Source organism: Babylonia areolata, chromosome 2 (assembly GCF_041734735.1).
Source record: "Babylonia areolata isolate BAREFJ2019XMU chromosome 2, ASM4173473v1, whole genome shotgun sequence".
NCBI lineage: Eukaryota > Metazoa > Mollusca > Gastropoda > Neogastropoda > Buccinidae > Babylonia > Babylonia areolata.
The window spans coordinates 43,013,788-43,037,034 of record NC_134877.1 but is presented as its reverse complement, the minus strand read 5'-3'; the positions used below and the strand labels follow the sequence as shown (position 1 = coordinate 43,037,034).

General features: G+C 38.2%; 1 protein-coding gene across 2 annotated transcripts in view; it reads right to left on the bottom strand.

Annotated features, from left to right (window-relative positions):
- Positions 1-478: 478 nt before the first annotated feature.
- Positions 479-23,247, bottom strand: part of LOC143301559 (serine/threonine-protein phosphatase 2A 55 kDa regulatory subunit B beta isoform-like) — a 46,264-nt gene continuing 23,495 nt past the window's right edge. Inside the window, exons 1-8 of one of the 2 annotated variants that reach the window (XM_076615949.1) lie at positions 22,658-22,814; positions 22,489-22,557; positions 19,501-19,598; positions 18,936-19,101; positions 17,574-17,864; positions 16,952-17,116; positions 6,711-6,972; positions 479-6,234 (exon numbers count right to left, since the gene is read on the bottom strand). In XM_076615949.1, coding sequence (XP_076472064.1) covers positions 5,958-6,234; positions 6,711-6,972; positions 16,952-17,116; positions 17,574-17,864; positions 18,936-19,101; positions 19,501-19,598; positions 22,489-22,557; positions 22,658-22,664 — 1,335 coding nt within the window. In that variant the 5' untranslated portion in view covers positions 22,665-22,814 and the 3' untranslated portion in view covers positions 479-5,957. Of the gene's footprint in view, positions 6,235-6,710; positions 6,973-16,951; positions 17,117-17,573; positions 17,865-18,935; positions 19,102-19,500; positions 19,599-22,488; positions 22,558-22,657; positions 22,815-23,247 lie in introns of those variants that run through there. The other variant, XM_076615941.1, reaches the window with a different exon arrangement.

Sequence of the window (23,247 nt, the reverse complement as noted above, 5' to 3'; positions counted from 1 at the left end):
CGAGTAGTCAAAAGCGACAGTCAGCGAAGGTTAACTGACACACAGATCCTGGCAGTTTGTGCAAATACAATCTTCTGTTAAAAATGTTTAGGCAGTTATCTCTTTTTTCCTTCAAGCAGTCATTCAGTATGAGCAGGCGATGTCTTCTCATTTTCTGTTGTTCTGGCAAACATCACTATTGTTTTTTGTTTTGTTGTTGTTGTTTTAATAATTTTATTATTATCATTATTCCTACAGCTATGGGCAGATTTGCAACATTACATTTATTACTACCTCAAATGAAGAAGATGAAGATATTTTTTTCCTTTTGCCTCCTTGAATCTGCCAAGCTGTGAACCCCACAGCGTGCAAGCTGCTTCTGTGCATACTTTTTTCTTTTTAATTCTTTCATTGGTTACATTTTGAATGTCTGAGCTGTCACATGATCATCTACACTCTCTCACACTTCCATAAACACAAATAAATCAAACCAACATACTTGAGTTGTTGTTTTTTTATTTACTTTTTTCCTCATACTTTTTTTTATATTATTATCATAATAAATGACATCTTTAAGGGAAAAAATGAGCTATTTTGAAGACTTATCAACACAAGGAGCATAGACAACAGCAAGTCAACAATGTGTGTGCACGCCACAATGACACTGAACAGGTGGGGATTGACTAGGCTCGAAGACTGAGGAGAATTTGTCATTACACATTTAATTCAACTGCCTCTCTGAGGCAGACGTTTCCAAAAACAGAAAGACAGGAAGAGACAAAAGAGTTTCCAAAAAAATGAATTAATAACAGATAAGTAAATAGCAGCAGAATAATCAATACAGTTAAAACTAAAATATGGACAGCAGGTGCCTAATCAGTTCCCACAGTTCTATGGTCAGGTCAGGCGGTTGCTTTCAGTCAAGTTTTGGCCGAGCGCTTCCTCTGTGTACTGGAGTGTCAGAGAAAAGAGGAGACAGCGCCAATCCACTTCAGCAGCTTTCAGTCAATGAGTATACAGACAGGACCAGCCTCCTACCAAAAACAAGTTAAGGGCCACTTAAAAACCACAGGGAAATTAAAACAAAGCAAAGGACACTTAATGAACAGTTCAAATAAAACTTGAGACCCTAAAGCATGCCTTGGGTACCATTTTAAACTGACAAAGAGTGGTGACTCTTCACTGCTGCCCTACATGCCAGAGGCATAATGGGCAGTAAGTGATTGGGTAAAAGGACACCAAAAGGACTAATACTATCATGAGAACCAACCTTACATCTGAAACCAAAGATCACCGAGTTCAACTTTATCCTTGAGTTCAATCTTATGATATAATAACCTTCACATACAATACAATATATGAAGTGCTAGTTAAATGGAGCAATCCATGGCATATTTCACAAGCTGAAGAAAAGACCCAGAGAAATCTTCATCCAAATCACTTCTACCAAAGGAGCTACCTGCTTGAAATTCCAGGTCCACAGGTTTTACAGACAATGAATAGAACGATTGAATATACTTCCTGAGCATTTAGCCTTTATATAAACAAAGAAGGACTGCATAATACGAAGACCATGTATTTATAAATTTCAAAGGTAATGCCTCTGCAAAATGTGTGGTTCTCTTTAGACCCATAAAGCACAGGAAAGGATACTGACCATACGTGCTGGCACTGATTATTAGACTTAGCTAGTTACTGCATGCTCCTAAATCTAACCATGAATTACTGCAAGTTAAAGACATCTTGCAACAGATTTACTGGTTTGCTCTTTCTGAGCAGCCCAGTGTGTTTTCTCTCGAGACTCCTAACCCATCAGCAATGTACTAACCTAGCTTGTAAATCATCATTCAAAACACAATTTCAAACATTAACAGATGCCTTTCAGTTTTTAAAACACAATTTCAAACAGGCATAACTGACAAAAATGGGCATGACAGATAATTCACATCTTGCAATGTTCACGTTTCTACAAGGTCATCTTTTTTTCTTTTCTTTTCTTTTTTTTTTTTTTTGAGTGATTACCTCCCTTGATAAAATGTCGTTAGCCCTCCCAGTCATTCCAACTGTCAAACGTTTTCTGAAGAAAACATGACACACATTTTGTCTAATTAATCAGTTCTCATGCTTTATGATTTTCATCTGTTACTGATATACAACTCTTCCATTAATACCTTCATTTCCAAGCACAGTAAACAATGATCTAAAATGTGGTATAAATAAAAGGCATTCATGACCTGAAAAAGGGAGCAAAGTTTGATTTTCAAATACTTTCGCAGTGCACAATGAACCATGCCACCTATATCCAAAATGCATTTGTAACAAAATATAAACCCATAATAAACTCCAGTAAATTTTGACTGAACAATTATCAAAATATATGTTTGTCAACTGGTTGAAATATGTGCATGCAAAAGAAACATACAGCCACAGAGAGCATTACTGAATACACAGAGCTCAATTCTTTTATCAACATGCTGAAAAGGTTTTAAACCTTGGAACCCACTATAAACGTGTGCAATTTGCATAATCTGATTTAGAATAATAGTAATACCATTACATTTAAGATGGAAAGTGGAAAAACCTTTAACCCACTCAGTGCCAAGCCTACTTCATGCTCAGTGACAAACTACTAAAATAAAGTATATATAACCTCCATGTTTCTGAAAGGAAAATGAACACATTATCCAATTAGGACAATTTCACATGAATTTACTATTTTGTGAAGGAAAAAACCTAAAATGATAAGACGAATTTCCTTTCCTGGTGCTCTTTTTTACACACTGGAAGAGGATGGAAAATTCCCATCCCAGGACACTCAAAGGGTTACTGCACACCTTGTTTTCTAAGAACTACTACAAATGCACACTGTGCTGACACAAGCTTTCGACAAGATGACACTAGCAGAGTTGATGGACACAGCCGTTCTACAGCCAAGTATATATTTGCACCTGAAATCAACAGAAGAGGGTTTTGATAAAAGGGACAAACATTTTCCTGATCTTCTGATAAAAGGATTTGCCGATGGGTAGATTATATTGGGTGTGTACTGTCATTCTAGGTGCAGCCTTCCAACACACTGCAATCCCGATGGAAGCGTTCAAAACTGCTGACACACCGCAGTGCCATACAAAACCAAAAGACACTCCTTTCAAACTCTCACAATCAAACTGTACGGATTTTTTAAGTAATGTCCACATATTTTTTTTTTTGGTTCTGATTTAAAGAATTATGTCCAGACTCACAATTTTATTCTGACTCACACGTCTGCTACATTAACATACAATTACATCATACTTTTTATGTGACACTCCAACAGAGTAAGGTCATTCCAGAATACTAGTTACTCTTGCCTTCTCACTTCTTCACTGTGAATCAAAAACCAAAAGTACAGAGAGGGAAAGGCATCCTTCAAAAAAAGAAAAAAAACATTCTTGAATTGGGATGTGGGGGGCAGATTTTAAATTGCCCTGCAGCTGTGTTCTTCCAGTCATTTTAACCACCCTGAGTTCTTTATGGCATGAATCTTTACTGACTGATTTCACAGATCACCTGCATCTTCTTCCATGGATTAGTTGTTTCATGCCTTTTCACTTATGTGAGAGTCTGTAATGAGAAGAATATTTTATTTCTGCAGCTCAGTCATTTTTTCCTTCTTTGCTCCCGCAGAACAATAGGTAGTTTAAGTTCCAATTAATTTATGAGATAATCTCAGATATGAAACATATTACCTTGTACCAAGAAAAAAAAAGAAAAAAAAAAGAAGTCAATTCAATTGTGTTTTTACTCTCCTGCCAAATTTTATCACTCCTCAGCCAAAATCAACAACAATCGAACACAAAACTACATTTTTTGGTTCAATCAATGCAAGACCACAAAGTCTTCACTTTACCAGCAAGAACAATGGCAACTTTAGGTAAGGCACACAATCCTGACACAAGACGATCTAAGATAACAATCTTGAGCACACATGTAATATGCCACAAGCTGGTCTGCGGCTGCGATTAAATCAAATCTTAAAACAAAGTCTATTTGAAAACACCCATATTTTAATTTGTATGCTACTGAATTCAAAGATATTTCTGCCACCATTACAGTCATCCCATAACCAACAACCAACATGTAGTTTACATCTGTTGGGAGTTATCGATATCAATGAACCTTAACTTACCTTACTTTGACAGCTCTTCCTATGATCATAGTTCAGTTCTTTTTTCCCTGAACTGTGCAAACCTGTTTTAGTGCCCTCTTCATCTGTCAGTAAAACCAGACACAGAAGTGGAAACAATCATGCCTGATTTAGCACTAATGACCAGGAAGCCTGTACTGACACTACCCATGTGCCAAGATGATTTTTATTTGCTTCAGTTACACCTTCAGACTTACACCCGTAACACCCTGTAAATAGTTGCTAATTGTCATTGCATCAATGCTACTGCATTTTCCTCTTTGACTTCATCAACAGATGTGTGGTAGATGGGATTATTGGGCTGTCCTCTGCTGTGTGATGCTGCAAATGAACAAACTTGCCACTCTACTGGTGCCACTTTATATCAGTCAAGTAAAACCACCTCCCACAGTAATCTGAGGATGGAGATGAGGCTAAGACAAGCATTCCAGCTGAGCTACAGAGCAAAAGTATCTTATATGATAGCAAGAACCCATTTTCGTTGGGGGGTTTTACACCGCACTCATGTATTTTTGTTGGTTTTAAATCACACAACAAAGTGAATAATAATGGTTCATCCAGTGTGAATGGTAATGGTGTTTTCTTCACAGAAGTGGCCCTCAACTTATTTTTGGTAAACTGCACTGGATCCATGAGCATCAGAATAAAATGCAAGAAAAGGCAAATCAGAAGACTGAAATACATAAGATACACGGATAAGGAAGTGTCATCTGAATGTAGTAGTACATTTTTGTCTTTGCTGTATTTGGTCAAACATCGGACACAACAAAAATGCCACCTGTTACCAATATCACAAAACAACTTGTTTGTTCTTCAGTAAGTAATACCACATTCATACTCAGTAATAATGCTCAATACACATCTTTACATAACAATACTGGTACCAAACTCTTAGTGTAGTCATACACGACTGTAGGATCAAAATAAATCTCATTATCTGTGTAAATATGGTCCGTCAGTCGAGTCCGAGAGCTCCTGGAACCACATGTGGGCCCATACCGACAGCACATTAAACCAATAGAAGTCTTTCAGTGAGGAATGCACCATGTATCATAACACCACCTCTTACTCACCAACATTCATTCAACTTTAATAAACATTCATAGCGCCACTGCACTGGATGTCTTGTACACTCATGCTTTCCCAGCTTTTGGATATTTGTTTCTGCTCCTCACCAACAATTAAAAATAACCTCATAAATTCTTTGTTTTCATCCACTGGCAAGACCAAGCAGTTCCACACTAGTGCCAGTCCAGGGCCCGTTAAGTAGTGGAAAAGACCCTGGAATACCACACCAGAGGGAGGATTCTGCAGCTCAACAAAACCCCTCCATTCCCCAGTTACCTAAAACTGATTTCTTGTACCTGTCCCATGGAACTGCACCTTAAGCAAGCATTCAACACCATACATACATCTCCCTCTCTCTCTGTTTCAGCAGAATCATACATCACTCCAAACACACAGCATCCAGCCATTCATCGGTGATTGCAAGGAAGCAGTTCATGCCTTATTCTCTTCCATGTGGCTGACAACCTGTAAATGCACACAATCATTTGCTTTCCAGGTAGTCAATATGAAAGCACTCCGTTTCATCTTTATTTCTATTCAAAATTCTGCAAACCAGGCTTCTTGTCAAGCACATATCCATGCACATTCTTGTTCAGTCATTCTCCTCCTCTGTGTCCTCTTCAAAGCTCTGACACCAGAGGCTGGCTCAGTAGTGGCTGACTTTCAAGTTGACCGCACATGGTCAGTGGAAGTGTTCAACACAAGTACTAACATTCTCTTATGGTCAGTCCTTGCTGCAGAATATGTATAAATTGTTTGTGGCAGCTATTGCAATGATGTTCTCCAGCGGATGCCAGCCAGTGTGAAGAATCTTCTTATTGAAGTCTAACGAGTCCACACTGATCTCATCCTTTTTCCGCTTGCCACCTGTACACACTTTCCTAGGTTTGAGCACAGTCCTTGGTTTGGTGATCTCTCTGCAGGCTTCCAATGTGGAATCCCTCTTGGACTCTCGGTCGAACATGCGGAAGAAGTTGTTGTAGGAGCCAGTCATGATGTGGCTGTAACAGAAAATATACTGTGAAATATATCCTGCAAAGAACTGCTACATGTTAATCCTTTCTCAAACAAAAATACACCATGTTTCATCAACTTCAGTTTAAAGCTCGACTCTCAGCATTCATACAGTTAATTCTATTTAGCCTAAGCTAAATATTTAATATCCAGTATTTAAACAAGTTTAGGCTGAGTTACATTATTACACAGACATTCATAAGCTGGGAACCATTAAGCCTACAGATATCAAGAACATTAAAAACAGCATGCCATAGGGCAAAGCTATCCAAAACTCTTTATTTCATGCCACCTTTCAGTAGAGGAAAAGAAAGGCCCCCCAAGCAAAAAGGCAGACAATGCTTCCGACTTTGTGTTCTACTTACAGAAACCAGTCACACAAAACAAAAAAAAAAGAAAAAAAAAAAAGGGGGGGGGGGGGGGGGGTACTATACACGTTCACATCATTCAGCCAGCCACATACCGATCATCTCCGCTCCAAGAACACTCGAATTTGTCAAAGATGCAGTCGTTCTCGTACAGGGAGCAGAGCTTGGAGCGCAAGTACTCGTGCACCTGGAAAGTCTCCACAGGGCGGCTCTCCATGGCCAAGTCCCACACTTTGACCGACAGGTAGTCTCGGGTCATCATGTAGCGGCCGTTGTGGCAAAACTTCACATCCGATATGCTGGAAATGATCTCTGAGAAGAAGCTGCGGTTAGTGGGATCTTCTGGCTCTTCAAACACTGCAACACAATCAAGATATTCCATCATAAAAACAGTATACAGACAGATCAACAGGCACTGAATGACAGATTCACCCTACTGACTGCTTGAACATGAATACATCGCAAAAGTACAAGAGGTTTGTAAAATCAATTAACAGGAATCCAAGTTGGTTCAAAGGTTTAAATATAACCCGCAGTGTTCACTCTAATATTATTTAATGCAGATAAAAAAAGAACCTCCACTATCAAGTTGTGTTACACAAAAGATAATGAGTATCATGTTCTCAGGTTATCGGAACTGAACAAGGAAACAATTCCCATCAGTGCGGAGCCAGAGATTTACTGTCCCTGTCTTTATCTTATACCACAGTATGGCTAGCACCATGATATAATGTCTTGACAGGTCATCTGTTGCCTCTACCTCCACAGAGAGTAAGAGACAGATACAGTGATATATTCATTATCAGATTTAGTTGTTAACGTACATGATGAATGAACATCAAGAACTATTTTATGCATGTGCTAACTGTCAAACTTGAGGTCAGAACAAAAAATATTAAGTATCTTCCCCTCATCTACTGTAAACATATATCTAGCTAGCCATTTATGTATCTGCTTTGTTATCGAAAAATCAGGCACCAGGCATTAGACTACCCCAGAGTCCAATCCTCTGAAGAAGGCAGGGGTTCAGATTTCGCCAAGGCCCTGTTGGGGTATTTTGAAATCTGAAAATATTTATAGGCCATTCCTGACAGCATTTTACTACAGTAATTCTAATGGGTTAAAATTGTCAGCGATGTTACACTCATGCCAAACATTTCTAACATACACACAAGCACTGGTAAAATGATAACTTTGGCACATCAATCTTCTGAATCCACAGCAATAGCACTCCTTCTCTTTTCCCTTTTCACCAAAAGTGATTTTTTTCCCAGCATCATAACCACTGCATTCACTGTTGCTACCACTGTCATTTTTACCATCCAAATCTGGGCAGATAATGGATGACATAATAGCAATTAAATATTTATTGATAAAGAAAGCGGACACTTGTTTGCAGGAAGTGCGCAAAAACAGCATGAGCCATTTAAAAAATCATTTGAGAATAAGATAGCGTTCCATAAAAAACAGAATCCGCCGCTGCCCGAACCGAAACCATGGTCGGCAGTCACCCAATCTTCTGAAATACATTTGATTGATCCACTGACCAAAATGATGCTTGAAAATCATCAAAGATTGTACTTGAAAGCTGGAACTTAATCTCTCCCCTCTCACAAGTAATCAACAACACATGCTAAGCTCCTACTGTTCTACCTCTCATTTGCAAAAACTGATCAAGGAACTATGTAAACAGGAAGGACTGAAATGAAACTCCATCAAAGACTGAATATTTCACCAACTGCAAGAACAGACACATGTGATAGATTAAGCACTTTACTTCCAACATCCCTAAAGCAATGCTGAATTCACAACTGGCACATAAGGCGATCAATTCTGGAAGTCAGTGTCCTCAGGTTATCGGAACTGAACTGGGAATCACTCCCTATCAGTGCGGAGCCTGACAGTCACTGTCCCTGTCGTTATCTTATACCACAGTATGGCAGCACCATGCTATACAAATGTCTTGACAGGGTATTAACAGTTTCACAGGTCTCTGAAAACAAACAAAAACTGTCCTTACTGCTCCCAAATTCCAAGACAGATTCCAACTATCTCCACTGTCCTTACCGCCACCAAACTCAAGACAGATTCCAACTATCTCCGCCTGCTGTCTGAGTGAAAGGTCCACAATTGTGGTTGTTTTCAGTCTGAAAGAAATGTGTTTCTCTCCTTTACTTCCATGCTTATATATGCTTTAGAAGGATTATAAAAAAAATAATAATAAAATAAAATAAAATAATAAAAAAAAGAAAGAACAAGTATGCCTTCATATTACCAATGTTCTCAGGTTATCGGAACTGAAACCGGAACTGATCCAAGTCAGTGCGGAGCCGGAGAATTACTATCCCTGTTGTTATCTTATACCACAGTATGGGAAGAACCATGCTATACAAATGTCTTGACAGGATTGTGACAGTTTACCATATTTCTGAAAAAAACGGAAAGGCTGATTCAAACAAATTAACTGTCCGTTTCATTGCCAAAGTCAAAAGCAGGTCTAAATAGTCCTGCCAAGAACAAATTTGGTTTGGTTTCTCTGAAAGACAGACAGAAAAAACATGCTCATTCAATAAAAACAACAATGTGCTTTTGCTATATACTCTATTATCTTTGCAGAAATATCAGATCCATTCGCCAATATCTAACCACAGAAACCACAAAGACCTTGGTTTGCTCTTTTGTTCTGTCTAGATTAGACTATGGAAATGCTCTTCTTGCTGGCTCCCAAACACTGTGTTGACAAATTTCAAAATGTTCAAAACTCTGCAGCACAACTCACTCTCAAAGCTAAGAGACATCAACATGTCACTCCTCTACTCACATCTCCTCACTGGACCCCCATTAAAGAATGAATACAATACAAACACTCAGTCCTATGTCACAATTTCTTCACTGATTTTTGTCCTATCTTGCAGATCTACTTTCTGACAATTCACCATCTAGCCAACTCCGTTCTTCAGATGATAAGCACAGTCTATTCCAAAGACTCGTACAAAAACTTATGGTGAACGTTCCTTTTCTTTTGTTGCACCTTAACAGTGGAATTCATTACCCTCACACCTCCATTACACCTCAACACCCGTATTCAAAAGTCTTTAAGAGCACTCAAAACATATCTTTTCAAAATGTACTTTTCTCACTGAAACTTTTTGCATCTGCATTTGCTTGCTGTGATCTTACTGCCAGATGTGCTCTTTGTGTTGATTTGTATACATTTGTGATGATTTTAATGTGTGTGATGCCTGGTTCCTTGGTGTTTATTTTTGACTATGGTGAATCAGAATGTGATGTGCTTTGTTTTGCTGTGATTTGGGCCTGTGTGACTGAAGACTGTGATGGTGCCTGTGTTGATTTACATATCTTTTATATCACTTAGTCTTAGATTTTGTATGTATAAATTATTTTACTATTTTTAGCCAATGTCATGTGTGACTGTACTGACTTGTAGTACATATTTTACGACATTTTAATCTTAAATCAGTATATTTTATTGTAAAGCGCGGTGAACCCCATCTGAGATGGGGGTACTGCACTATATAAGCCGGCATTTTATTATTATCATTGATCACAATTGATCAATGATCAATTCTGACAGTCAGTGTCCTCAGGTTATTGGAACTGAACAAGGAATCACTCTCTGTCAGTGCGGAGACTGACAGTCACTGTCCCTGTCGTTATCTTATACCACAGTATGGTGGCACCATGCTATACAAATGTCTCGACAGGTTCATACATTGTAAATTACAATACTAATTTGGTTTTTTTGTTTGTTTGTTTTTTGGGGTTTTTTTTAAATCTCTGTAGAAATATTTAGTTTACAAATCATACAAAATAAGCCATGACAGGCAGTGTCCTCGGGTCATCGGAACTGAAAAAGGAAACTATCCCAGTCAGTGCGGAGCCGGAGAATTACTTACTATCCCTGTTGTTATCTTATACCACAGTATGGGAAGAACCATGCTATACAAATGTCTTAACAGGGTTTTAACACTTTCACAGATCTCTGAAAACAGTCAAACAAAGCAAACAAAAACTGTCACTGCTCCCAAATTCCAAGTCAGATCCACACTATCTCCACCTGCTGCCTGAGTGAAAGGCCTGCAATTCTGTTTTGTTTTTACTATTCAAGTCAAAGAGATGTGCTTTTCTCCTTGACTTCCATGCCTATATATGCTTCAGAAAGATAAAAAAATAAAAAATTTAAAAAAGTATGCCTTTTATTACCCAATGTTCTTAGGTTATCGGAACTGAAAAAGGAACCAACCCCAGTCAGTGCGGAGCCCAAGATTTACTGTCCCTGTCGTTATCTTATACCACAGTATGGGAAGTACCATGCTATACAAATGTCTTGACAGGGTTGTGACAGTTTAAGTCTTTAACATGTAATTTCTGAAAACTGGAAAGCCTGATCAAACTGTTGTTTTTGTTGCCCAAGTCCAAGGCAGGTCCAAACAGTTCTGCCAGCAACAAATTTGGTTTTGTTTCTCTGAAAGTCAGATAGAAACACATACTCATTCAATGTGAAGAACAATGTGCCTCTGCTAAAAGAAAAATACTATCCTTCCAGAAACATCCAATTCACAATTGATACATAGTCAATTCTGGAACTCTGTCCTCAGGTTATCGGAACTGAACAGGGAATCACTCCCTGTCAGTGCGGAGCCTGACAGTCACTGTCCCTGTCGTTATCTTATACCACAGTATGGTAGCACCATGCTATACAAATGTCTTGACAGGGTTGTTACCATTTCACTAATCCCTGGAAAAACTGTCAAGTCATATGAAACTGTCCTTGCAGATACAAACTGTCATTACTGCAGCCAAATTTCAAAACAGGATTCAATGTCCCATCTGTTGTCAATAGCCCAAACAAACAGCCTTTTCAGATGACAAAACCTTAAATTCAAACTGTCCTGACCGTTTCAAAAACCAAGGCGGATTAAAATGACACCTCCTCTTGCCAAAAACCAATGTAGATTAAAATCATCCTTTCTCTTGCCAATAAAGCCAAGACAGTTTCAATTATCCTGACTGCTGCCAAAAGCCTGCTCAGATTCAAACTGTCCAGATTGTAACTGTCCAGAAATCTGGTTTGTTTAAAAAAAAAAAAAAAATTTGTTGTTGTTTCTAATTCCATCTTTGGGTTTACAATTTTGACTGTTGCATGTCCAGAAATCAGGAAGGGGTGGGGTGGGGTGGGGAAGGGGTTTGATTTTTTGTTGTTGTTGTTGTTGTTCCTAATTCCATCTTTGGCTTTACAAATTTGTCACAGTGACATAAGACATCTCGTTAATGGTTCTATACCAGATTATCACAAATTCATTCTGAGACAATATGCAAAGATGGATTTTTCTTTTGCTATTAGACATGTCCTTACACAGACTAAATCGAGCTGGTTTTGTTTTACGTCAAGTCTGACAGAAGTGCACTTGTCTGTTAAAACAATGTACAAAACAAAGAGCTGAACTTAGAAAAGAAAAAGCATGCATTAATCATGCTTGTAAAAAAAAAAAAAATTTAAAAAAAACCCAAACACTCAATTATAAATCATAAGTGTCCTCAGGTTATCGGAACTGAAAAAGGAACCAACCCCAGTCAGTGCGGAGCCCAAGATTTACTGTCCCTGTCGTTATCTTATACCACAGTATGGGAAGTACCATGCTATACAAATGTCTTGACAGGGTTGTGACAGTTTAAGTCTTTAACATGTAATTTCTGAAAACTGGAAAGCCTGATTAAACTGTTGTTTTTGTTGCCCAAGTCCAAGGCAGGTCCAAACAGTTCTGCCAGCAACAAATTTGGTTTTGTTTCTCTGAAAGTCAGATAGAAACACACTCATTCAATGTGAAGAACAATGTGCCTCTGCTAAAAGAAAAATACTATCCTTCCAGAAACATCCAATTCACAATTGATACATAGTCAATTCTGGAACTCTGTCCTCAGGTTATCGGAACTGAACAAGGAATCACTCCCTGTCAGTGCGGAGCCCGACAGTCACTGTCCCTGTCGTTATCTTATACCACAGTATGGTAGCACCATGCTATACAAATGTCTTGACAGGGTTGTTACCGTTTCACTAATCCCTGGAAAAACTGTCAAGTCATATGAAACTGTCCTTACAGATACAAACTGTCATTAATGCAGCCAAATTTCAAAACAGGATTCAATGTCCCATCTGTTGTCAACAGCCCCAACAAACAGCCTTTTCAGATGACAAAACCTTAAATTCAAACTGTCCTGACCGTTTCAAAAACCAAGGCGGATTAAAATGACACCTCCTCTTGCCAAAAACCAATGTAGATTAAAATCATCCTTTCTCTTGCCAATAAAGCCAAGACAGTTTCAATTATCCTGACTGCTGCCAAAAGCCTGCTCAGATTCAAACTGTCCAGATTGTGACTGTCCAGAAATCTGGTTTGTTTAAAAAAAATAATAATTTGTTGTTGTTTCTAATTCCATCTTTGGGTTTACAATTTTGACTGTCGCATGTCCAGAAATCAGGAAGGGGTGGGGTGGGGTGGGGAAGGGGTTTGATATTTTTTTTGTTGTTGTTGTTGTTCCTAATTCCATCTTTGGCTTTACAAATTTGTCACAGTGACATAAGACATCTCGTTAATGGTTCTATACCAGATTATCACAAATTCATTCTGAGACAATATGCAAAGATGGATTTTTCTTTTGCTATTAGACACGTCCTTACACAGACTAAATCAAGCTGGTTTTGTTTTACGTCAAGTCTGACAGAAGTGCACTTGTCTGTTAAAACAATGTACAAAACAAAGAGCTGAACTTAGAAAAGAAAAAGCATGCATTAATCATGCTTGTAAAAAATAAAAAAATTTTAAAAAAACCCAAACACTCAATTATAAATCATAAGTGTCCTCAGGTTATCGGAACTGAAAAAGGAACCAACCCCAGTCAGTGCGGAGCCCAAGATTTACTGTCCCTGTCGTTATCTTATACCACAGTATGGGAAGTACCATGCTATACAAATGTCTTGACAGGGTTGTGACAGTTTAAGTCTTTAACATGTAATTTCTGAAAACTGGAAAGCCTGATCAAACTGTTGTTTTTGTTGCCCAAGTCCAAGGCAGGTCCAAACAGTTCTGCCAGCAACAAATTTGGTTTTGTTTCTCTGAAAGTCAGATAGAAACACATACTCATTCAATGTGAAGAACAATGTGCCTCTGCTAAAAGAAAAATACTATCCTTCCAGAAACATCCAATTCACAATTGATACATAGTCAATTCTGGAACTCTGTCCTCAGGTTATCGGAACTGAACAGGGAATCACTCCCTGTCAGTGCGGAGCCTGACAGTCACTGTCCCTGTCGTTATCTTATACCACAGTATGGTAGCACCATGCTATACAAATGTCTTGACAGGGTTGTTACCGTTTCACTAATCCCTGGAAAAACTGTCAAGTCATATGAAACTGTCCTTACAGATACAAACTGTCATTACTGCAGCCAAATTTCAAAACAGGATTCAATGTCCCATCTGTTGTCAACAGCCCAAACAAACAGCCTTTTCAGATGCCAAAACCTTACATTCAAACTGTCCTGACCGTTTCAAAAACCAAGGCGGATTAAAATGACACCTCCTCTTGCCAAAAACCAATGTAGATTAAAATCATCCTTTCTCTTGCCAATAAAGCCAAGACAGTTTCAATTATCCTGACTGCTGCCAAAAGCCTGCTCAGATTCAAACTGTCCAGATTGTAACTGTCCAGAAATCTGGTTTGTTTAAAAAAAAAAATAATAATTTGTTGTTGTTTCTAATTCCATCTTTGGGTTTACAATTTTGACTGTTGCATGTCCAGAAATCAGGAAGGGGTGGGGTGGTGTGGGGAAGGGGTTTGATTTTTTTTTGTTGTTGTTGTTCCTAATTCCATCTTTGGCTTTACAAATTTGTCACAGTGACATAAGACATCTCGTTAATGGTTCTATACCAGATTATCACAAATTCATTCTGAGACAATATGCAAAGATGGATTTTTCTTTTGCTATTAGACACGTCCTTACACAGACTAAATCAAGCTGGTTTTGTTTTACGTCAAGTCTGACAGAAGTGCACTTGTCTGTTAAAACAATGTACAAAACAAAGAGCTGAACTTAGAAAAGAAAAAAACATGCATTAATCATGCTTGTAAAAAAAAATTTTAAAAAAAGCAAACACTCAATTATAAATCGTAAGTGTCCTCAGGTTATCTAAACTGAAAAAGGAACCAATCCCAGTCAGTGCGGAGCCCAAGATTTACTGTCCCTGTCGTTATCTTATACCACAGACGGTGACAGTATGGGAAACACCATGCTATACAAATGTCTTGACAGTTTTCTGACTTTTCTCAGATTTCTAAAAGTTATTTAAACAATCTTCTCCGTTACCAAAGTCCAAGGCAGATCATACTGCTGCAGCTCGTTTCTGCTGACAAAATGTTTTTTTTTGGTGGGTATGAACACATTATCAATATAAAAAGAGACAGTCCTATGTTAAAGACAAAAAAAATGTTCATTCATGTCCTTGCAGATATGTCTGACATACACTTGACTAAATGATCAGTTTTGACAGTCTGTGTCCCCAGGTTATCAGAACTGAAAAAGGAATCAATCCCCATCAATACAGAGCTTGAGAGGCACTGCCCCGGTATTATCTTAGTTACGCCAAAGTATGGGAAGTACCATGCTATGCAAATGTCGTGACAGGTTTCTGACGGTTTATCAGAACTCTGATAAAAACTGTCATGTATGGTTTAAACTGTCCTTATACAACACAAAATACATACATGACAAAAAAAACAAAAAACCTAACTCTCATAAACCATTTCTTGTGCAATGAATGGGACACTCAAACTGATATTCTAATTTTATGAAAAACTGTCACAAAAACTGAAAATTTTCTCAATACTGAAATGAAAAATATCAATAAATCTACAATACGTTGTGATGTTCAAAAATATCCCATGGGCACTTTAATAAAAAGACTCATGGTGCTATGCAGCAGAAGTTTATGGAAAGTACAAGATGGTAACTGAAAAGAGATCCAATCCCCATCAGTGCTGTACCCGAAATACAGTAATTAGTATCTCTTTCGTTATACCACAGTACTGACAAACACTATGATATATTGATGTCTTGACAGGCAATTTACCATTGAAGAATGCTGAATTAATAAGTGCTTGGTAACATTTGTCCTCGCCCACTTCTGATAAAGTGGTTTCAATATCTGAACTACAGCACAACAGCTACACATACCGTAACTTTTGACTGTTCTCAGGTTATCGGAACTGAAACAGAGAACAAATCTCTGTCAGTGCGGAGCCTGAGATTTAGTATCCCTGTCGTTATCTTATACCACAGTATGACAAACACCATGGTATACAAATGTCTTGACAGGCAGTTTGCCACTGAAGAATGTTAAAAAGTTCTAAGGAAAATTTCTGTTCGCCAACTCATAATCAAAGTCCTGTTTGTAGTACAGTACAAGACAAGCAAAAGACCTGTCCTCAGGTTATCGGAACTGAAAAGAGAACCAATCCCTTTCAGTGCGGAGCCTGAGATTTAGTATCCCTGTCGTTATCTTATACCACAGTATGACAAACACCATGGTATACAAATGTCTTGACAGGCAGTCCGCAACTGAGGAAGAAAAAATGGACACCAAACAGGAATATAAAAATGGTGCAAAATACAAAAATAAAAAGTGATGTTTCCTGATTCTGTCAGTGAATAATAAATTATTTCTCAGCAGTCCTTTCAACCAGTTTTTATCATGAAAACCTCACCCAAGAGTTTTCCATGAGTTTCAAACCAAGAATTCCAAATTAAAACCCGGTGCAAAAAAAAAAAAAAAAAGTTTGATTCTTTTTCTTCCTTTCTGAGGCCCCAAATGGATTTTCTTCTTTTTTTTTTTTTTAAATTTATTTATTTATTTTTTATTAATAAATCTGAGATTTGATTTTTCTCCAAACACAAATCATCAACACTGGTACAAACACTCCAGACATGATAGCCGATGAAAAATTGCTCTCACATGTGACATGGTGGGCATGATAAACTTTCAAACACAAGGCAGCTGTTAGATGCTACATTTGTAATTCAGACAAGGTTGGACCTATTTTTCATGGATAATTCTCAGTCATGTGTTTACCCATGATAATGCACACAAATCTTCTTACCAAACTGATGTGTATCCAAGGCATCTTCACAATAGTACAAAGAAAGACTGGACAATACAGGAATTACAAAGTGATAAATTCAAAAAAAAAAAAAAAGAAAGAAATAGACATGCATGCTGTTCCAACACATTTGCCAGCTGGATGCTAATTTTTACTCACTTTTCGCATGTGTGTCACACAAAGCTTGGTCGCGCATGTCGCAGAGACGAATGGTCCCCTTGCTGCTACTGTAGACAAAGGTGCTGCATTGCTGGGGATGGAATTCTGCTGCAGTGATTACTTCTGTCAGTTCTTCCATGTTGGTTGGTTTGATGTCAACAATGTCTTGACACAAGTCAAGGTAACAGGCATGCTTTTCTTCGTATTTCTTCTACAAGCATGTATGCACATATACGCATACAAACTTTCCAGCTGTGATGTTTTTCAGTTTAGTGGCCATCAGATAGTCGTAAGTACCTGTACATATACACTATGTGAATGATATACAGTGTACTTTTGTTTTTTTTAACTGTTTTCAGTTATTCAGAAGACAGCTCCCTCTTCCCACTCCAAGAAAATTAAATATCTAAATTGCCAAATTAATTTTTGTGACCCGATATAGGATACTTCAATACTTTCTTCATTCCGAAGGGATGGGACTCCACATAAATTTGAAAAGGGGTGGATGGGGAGGTCGGGGTCACATTATGGCATGGCTTCTGAATCTAAACACAGCATGACCTATAACCATGTAAACAGACAAGACACACCTAGATAAGGCACAAAATAAAACCAAGGATACTGAAGCTCTGATCCGTGATTTCTAAATTCCACAGGTTGATGCGCAGGTCATCAGCCGAGAGGTAGGTTTCCTGGTCACTGTTGACCGAGATGGAGTTGATGTGGTAGGTGTGAGCGTTGGCAAACACCCTCTTGGGTGATGCCTCCACCATCAGCTCCATGGGTTGGAAGACCGGCACCCGCAGGGAGGTGATGTTGGTGGGGTCCCGGATCAACCCCGCCTCATCCTTCAGGTTGTAGCCCTCAGGCCGCTTGTCCCGCTCCGCCACTTTCCATAGTTTGATTGTCTTGTCTGGACACAAAATATGGGAAGAGGCCATGCATTATACTTTTTTCTTTTTTTTGGTGGGGTGGGACAAGAAACAGGGTTGGGATGCAGAGCACTGGAAAAAAAGATGTAAACTAAACCAAAGCAAAATAAATACACCTAATGATCATTATTATATAATAAATACAATTATAAGTAGCATGGGCCTAGCTATGATCTTCCACAGATAGACATGATGCAATGATTTCAGAATCAGACCCCCCCCGCCCCCCCCCCCCCCTTTTTTTTTTTTTAAGGTACTCTGCTAGAGAAAACCATCACTGGACTAAGCTCAGTGTGACTTAAACCTGCTTGGTTGCTGACCTTACAAAGGAACAAGTTAAGGTGCATAAGGTGCAGAAGACCAGCAGACAAGAAGACCCATTCACACAACTACAAAGCCAACAACTGGGGTATTAGGTTGTACATATCCTGCACTAAAGAAAAGTGCTTTGCAATACACGGACATTATCTGTGAGGCTATAGCCAAGAGGATGCAGGAACACCCACCCTGAGCAGCTGGTCAGGTAGCGTTTCCAAGGGAAGCAACCCCAAAAATAAGCCACAACTTTAAGAGAAAAAACAAGGGAAATATTCCTACCCTTGTGCCAGGCCAAATTACCATTCCACAGTTGCTACCCTTAGAACCACTAATCCCCAAGAGCAGCAAGGGTGCACTGCTGAGATGAATTTTCACAACCAACCAAAAAATGCAGCATAATATAATTAAGTCCCTCATTTCAGCCCAGCTACTGACCTAAGCCAGGAACGACAAGAAAAAGAGCCTGGCCTGCCTGACAAAACCAAACCCAGGTATAATGTTGGAAACAAGCCCCCACACACCATATCAATATAGACAAAGTAGGAAAAAAAAAAGAGAAAAGTCGAGAATTTGAGCCCCATGATATATCTCCTCACTGCTGTACAGGGTGTGACGTACACATGCCAGATTACAGTTCAATCACAAATGTGACTGGTTTTCATAACATTTCATAAATATTCATGTTGTAACTGGTAACAAATCAATAAATCAAGTTTGCTTTTTTGTTCACATACCATTGGTTGACAACAGAAAGTGGTTGCGATTAGTCTGTCGTAACCACCTGATTTTGTTGATTTTCTCTTCTATCTCCAAACTTTTCAAGTAGTCAAACTCTGGTTCATGACTCTGGAAAGTGCTGTAGACATTGTACTCCCCACGACTTGGTACTGCATTTTTACTCTGCAACGCAAGAATAGTAATTTTTTTTTTAAAGTAATAATAATAGTAATAATAATAAACTAATATATCAAAAACTTGTTGACTTAAAATATATGCATGCTGACACTGCTATTTTCACTGGAACATGAGTAACCACAAGCAGGAGTGCAAAAGTTCAGGTCACACAAAATGAAAACTGCAAGTCGTGATAAAAACAATTAAAAGCAACTTTTTTTTTTTTTTTTTTTTTTTTTACATCAGTGGCTGGGTGACACTTTGGGTCATGTGATAATGATACATTTATATATATAAATGTTGATTCCTGGGTGGGAAAAGAAAGGCTGAGGGTGCAAAATCATATTGCTATGTTCATCCACCAACAGAAAAACAACAACAAAAAAACCCACATGCCATACTCACTGCTTTGTCACGCTGAAATATGACAACCCTCCCTCCCTTATCCCCTGTGGCCAGCAGTTCTCCTGTACTGTTGAATTCCACACATGAGATGATATCAGCTGCAAGAAAAGAAAATGAGATTGAAACGATTTATACAGACGATTCTGATTTTGTGTAAAGCATCAAACACCAACATCAAATAAGAAGTGTTTTTCACAGACATCTAAATTATTTCCCACCCAAAACTGCATGCAGCAAAAAATATGAAATGGGTAATTTACCAGCACACACAAACAACAAATACGGACAATTTCACAAGACCAGCACAAACTCCATCTGATGAAAACTGAACTGGCTGGACTAGCCAGTGAAATGTCATACACACACAGTCTACAATACACACCCACACATGAGAATCAAATAACATTTCATGACTGAGCATGTGTTTAGTTTCTTCTTTGCATCATCTCTCATCTAGACTATTGCAAACTTGTCTATCTTCATTGGCTGTCCTCAATCTGTTATTCAATCTCTTCAGCTTATTCAGAACTCTGTTGCAAGGCTTAATTGTAACCATCTATTATGATCTAGATATCAACTTTGCACTCCTCTACTTTATAAATTCTAATCGATCAAAGAATAAAATACATGTGCTCCTGTCTCTGCTTCAACGTTTTCACTTGCTCTGCTCCTCAGTATCTATCTTAACTTCTCTCTCTCTCATATATATATACAGATATATATATATTTCCTTCATGATCCATTCTCTGCTGACACAAGGCTCTTTCAGCTTCCTACTTTTACACACAAACAGCATGGCCAACAAGATTTTTCTTTCCCAGCAGACCATATTATTGTGTCAGTAATATTATTTTCTGCAGTTATTCTAAAGCACCTTGTGCATTGGACAGCACTAAATATGTTGTTCTTTTTCAAATAAAAGGCTTTATCTATATGTTGCTGTAAGAAATAATCATCCACATCATGGATCATGCCACTGAAAGGATCTGCCTAATATCGAGAAAGATCAAATAAGTGTTCAGAACAGTTGCAATCTTTCCATTCCACACACATCTCTCAAGTCTGAATTGAAATTTGAAGATTTTCTCAGCATTTGTGGGCAACTTATGTGTTTACTTCATTATGTTATGCAAGAGTCATACATTTTAGTAACACTGAGATATCCAAAAGCACACTTACATGTGCATGCCAAATTCATATTGTGTCGTTTAAGCAGCTATACTTCATTTTCGGGATGTGTTTATGTTTCCAAACCAAACAAACCCGTACTGACATGTATGGATAACATAATCTTTAAACTAATAGTCTAAAAGAACTTCTTCCTATGTATGCACAAGAACAGAATTAAACAAGTCCATACATGATGCTTATATGGTCCTAAATGTGGAGATGAGAGCAGAGGAATGTGATTTCCTAAAACAGTATCAGACTGATGCAAGTGATAGTGGTGCTGTAGAACTGATGTCATTGAGCTGTACTGCTTTGCTTTTGTTTCAACATTTTCCTTTGAATCAAAAAATTAATTGGACCAAAATAATGTGATTCAGCATAAATCAGCATTTCAACATTGACAAAAAAGTTCAGTGATAACTGTGTTGTATCTTCCATGTTCATCATGGCACAACAAATATAAGAACAGTTTTTACATACCGCCACTCACACATAAACAGAAAAAAAATAAATTTTTTTTTTAATTTACACATGCCAACCATATGCATAGTAGTTAGTACATACAGATAATAGGAAAAGAAAAAAACAACAAAAAAGAGACAAAAAGTAGATTCCCAAGTTATGTCTCTGTAACGAACAGACACCAATTAATGAAAATGCAGAAAGTAAAATCCAAGTAATTTTTTTTTTTTTTTTTAAATTGTTGGGTTTAAAAAAAAATTTTTTTAAAAACCAACACATTCCGATCAAAACAGCAGTGAACAAATGAAAATTATACGAAAGAAAAACCAAGCAAGATTTATACTGAAATAAGGAAACCAACCAGCATTTTCATGTATAATGATCTTTAAATTTCATGTTTTCAGATATATGCATATGTGTATGAAAACTATGGTGTTTGTTGGTGTTGGTAGTGGAGTTGGTGTTGATGGTGGTGGTGGTGGTGGTGGTGGTGGTGGTGGTGTGTGTGTGTGTGTGTGTGTGTGTGTGTGTGTGTGTGTTGTGTGTTATGTGTGTAGGTGTGTGTGTTTGCGTGTGTGTGTGTGTGTGTGTGGTGCATACATGGGCATGACACTGCTTACATGTTCCACTGTCTGATACTTTGGAAATGGAATGGAAAAGGAGAGAGAGGTAAAGGGAGGTAAGGAGAGACCATGTATCTGTGATTCACTCAGTGTATCAAAGTAATCAATAACTGCACAAAATGCAATACAGGTACTTCAGTAGTACTTGATAAGGACTTTGTCAATGAATCCCTCATAGTATGCTGTGTACTACTAATAACCATGGTAATAATTAATAGTACCACTACTGTATAAACTTATGTTCCTACTCAGTTTACATCTATTTCAAAGTCAAACTTATTTTTTCAAGAAAAAAAGCGCCGACAGTTAAGACTTCTTTCGAATTCGTACGCTACAGCCTAGTCCTTTGGTCTAGAGATGAGTAAAAGTAGAATTATCATCCAGCCGGCACCTCGCAAAAATAATGTGACTGCTGCATGCGTTCTGACGCATTCTGTGAAATACTCAAATAGCCAAGTGTTTTCAGACATGTTCAGCTCTGGACAAAAACTATATCCAATTATCACATTTATCATATAAATATGACTGTGTAATAGGTCTTCAGTTCATAACAAACGTAAATCGAAACCTGTCACAAAATTATCAAAGAATTATCACTTGTCCTAAAAAATAAAAAAAAATAAAAAAGGGAACACCCACAGTGCATCAAAAGCCGACAGGCTGACAGACTTAATATTGGCGGGGAAGATCTACAATGACACGCAATAAAACAGTAAATGCATCATATACTTACCATCTGCCACCTCCTCTTCGACTGATCCCTTGACTTGTGAAAAGCACCACTGAATCTCGCCACCGTTACCTGAAGACAAGAATAGCGGAATCATAAAAAATATATCGGCGACACACAAATCGAAATTGCAACTCGTGCACATTGAAAAACACGACGTGCCAGACCTTACCAGCCATCGGAACGAAGAAAGAACGGACAGCGAGACGCCTATTAAATAATTCAGAATAAAATGGTATGGATGAAAGAGTAAAGCACTAGCAGTAAGCAGGATGTCATAGATTTTCTTTACACAGTCTCGTCCGCTTTGTTGCCATTTTAAACATGGCGTTCTGTATTGTGACGTCACTCCGCGCTGGATTGTGGGGAATCCGTCTGGTCTTTGGTGAGAGAGAGAGAGACCAAGGCTTCAGCGGCAGTCACTCGTAATCATGCAAAACATATACACGGATAGCTGTCGTGATTGTTTGTTATGTGAAGTTAGTTAAATGCCCTGGGATTCGTTAGCTACGAACGTCAAGGCACAACCAAAAACAGCAAAGACGGCTGGCTACAAAAACTGAACTGAGTTCAACTGATGCCAACTGAGAAGGCCGGCGTCCGTCACCGTACTGCATTCGGACTATTCCATATACGCTTCACCACATCTACCATGTAGATGCCTGACCAGCAGCGTAAACCAAAGCGCCTAGTCAGGACTTGGCGAGGAATGATATAGAATATAACCAGTGATAAAATAAGATACAAAAATAACAGTGAATA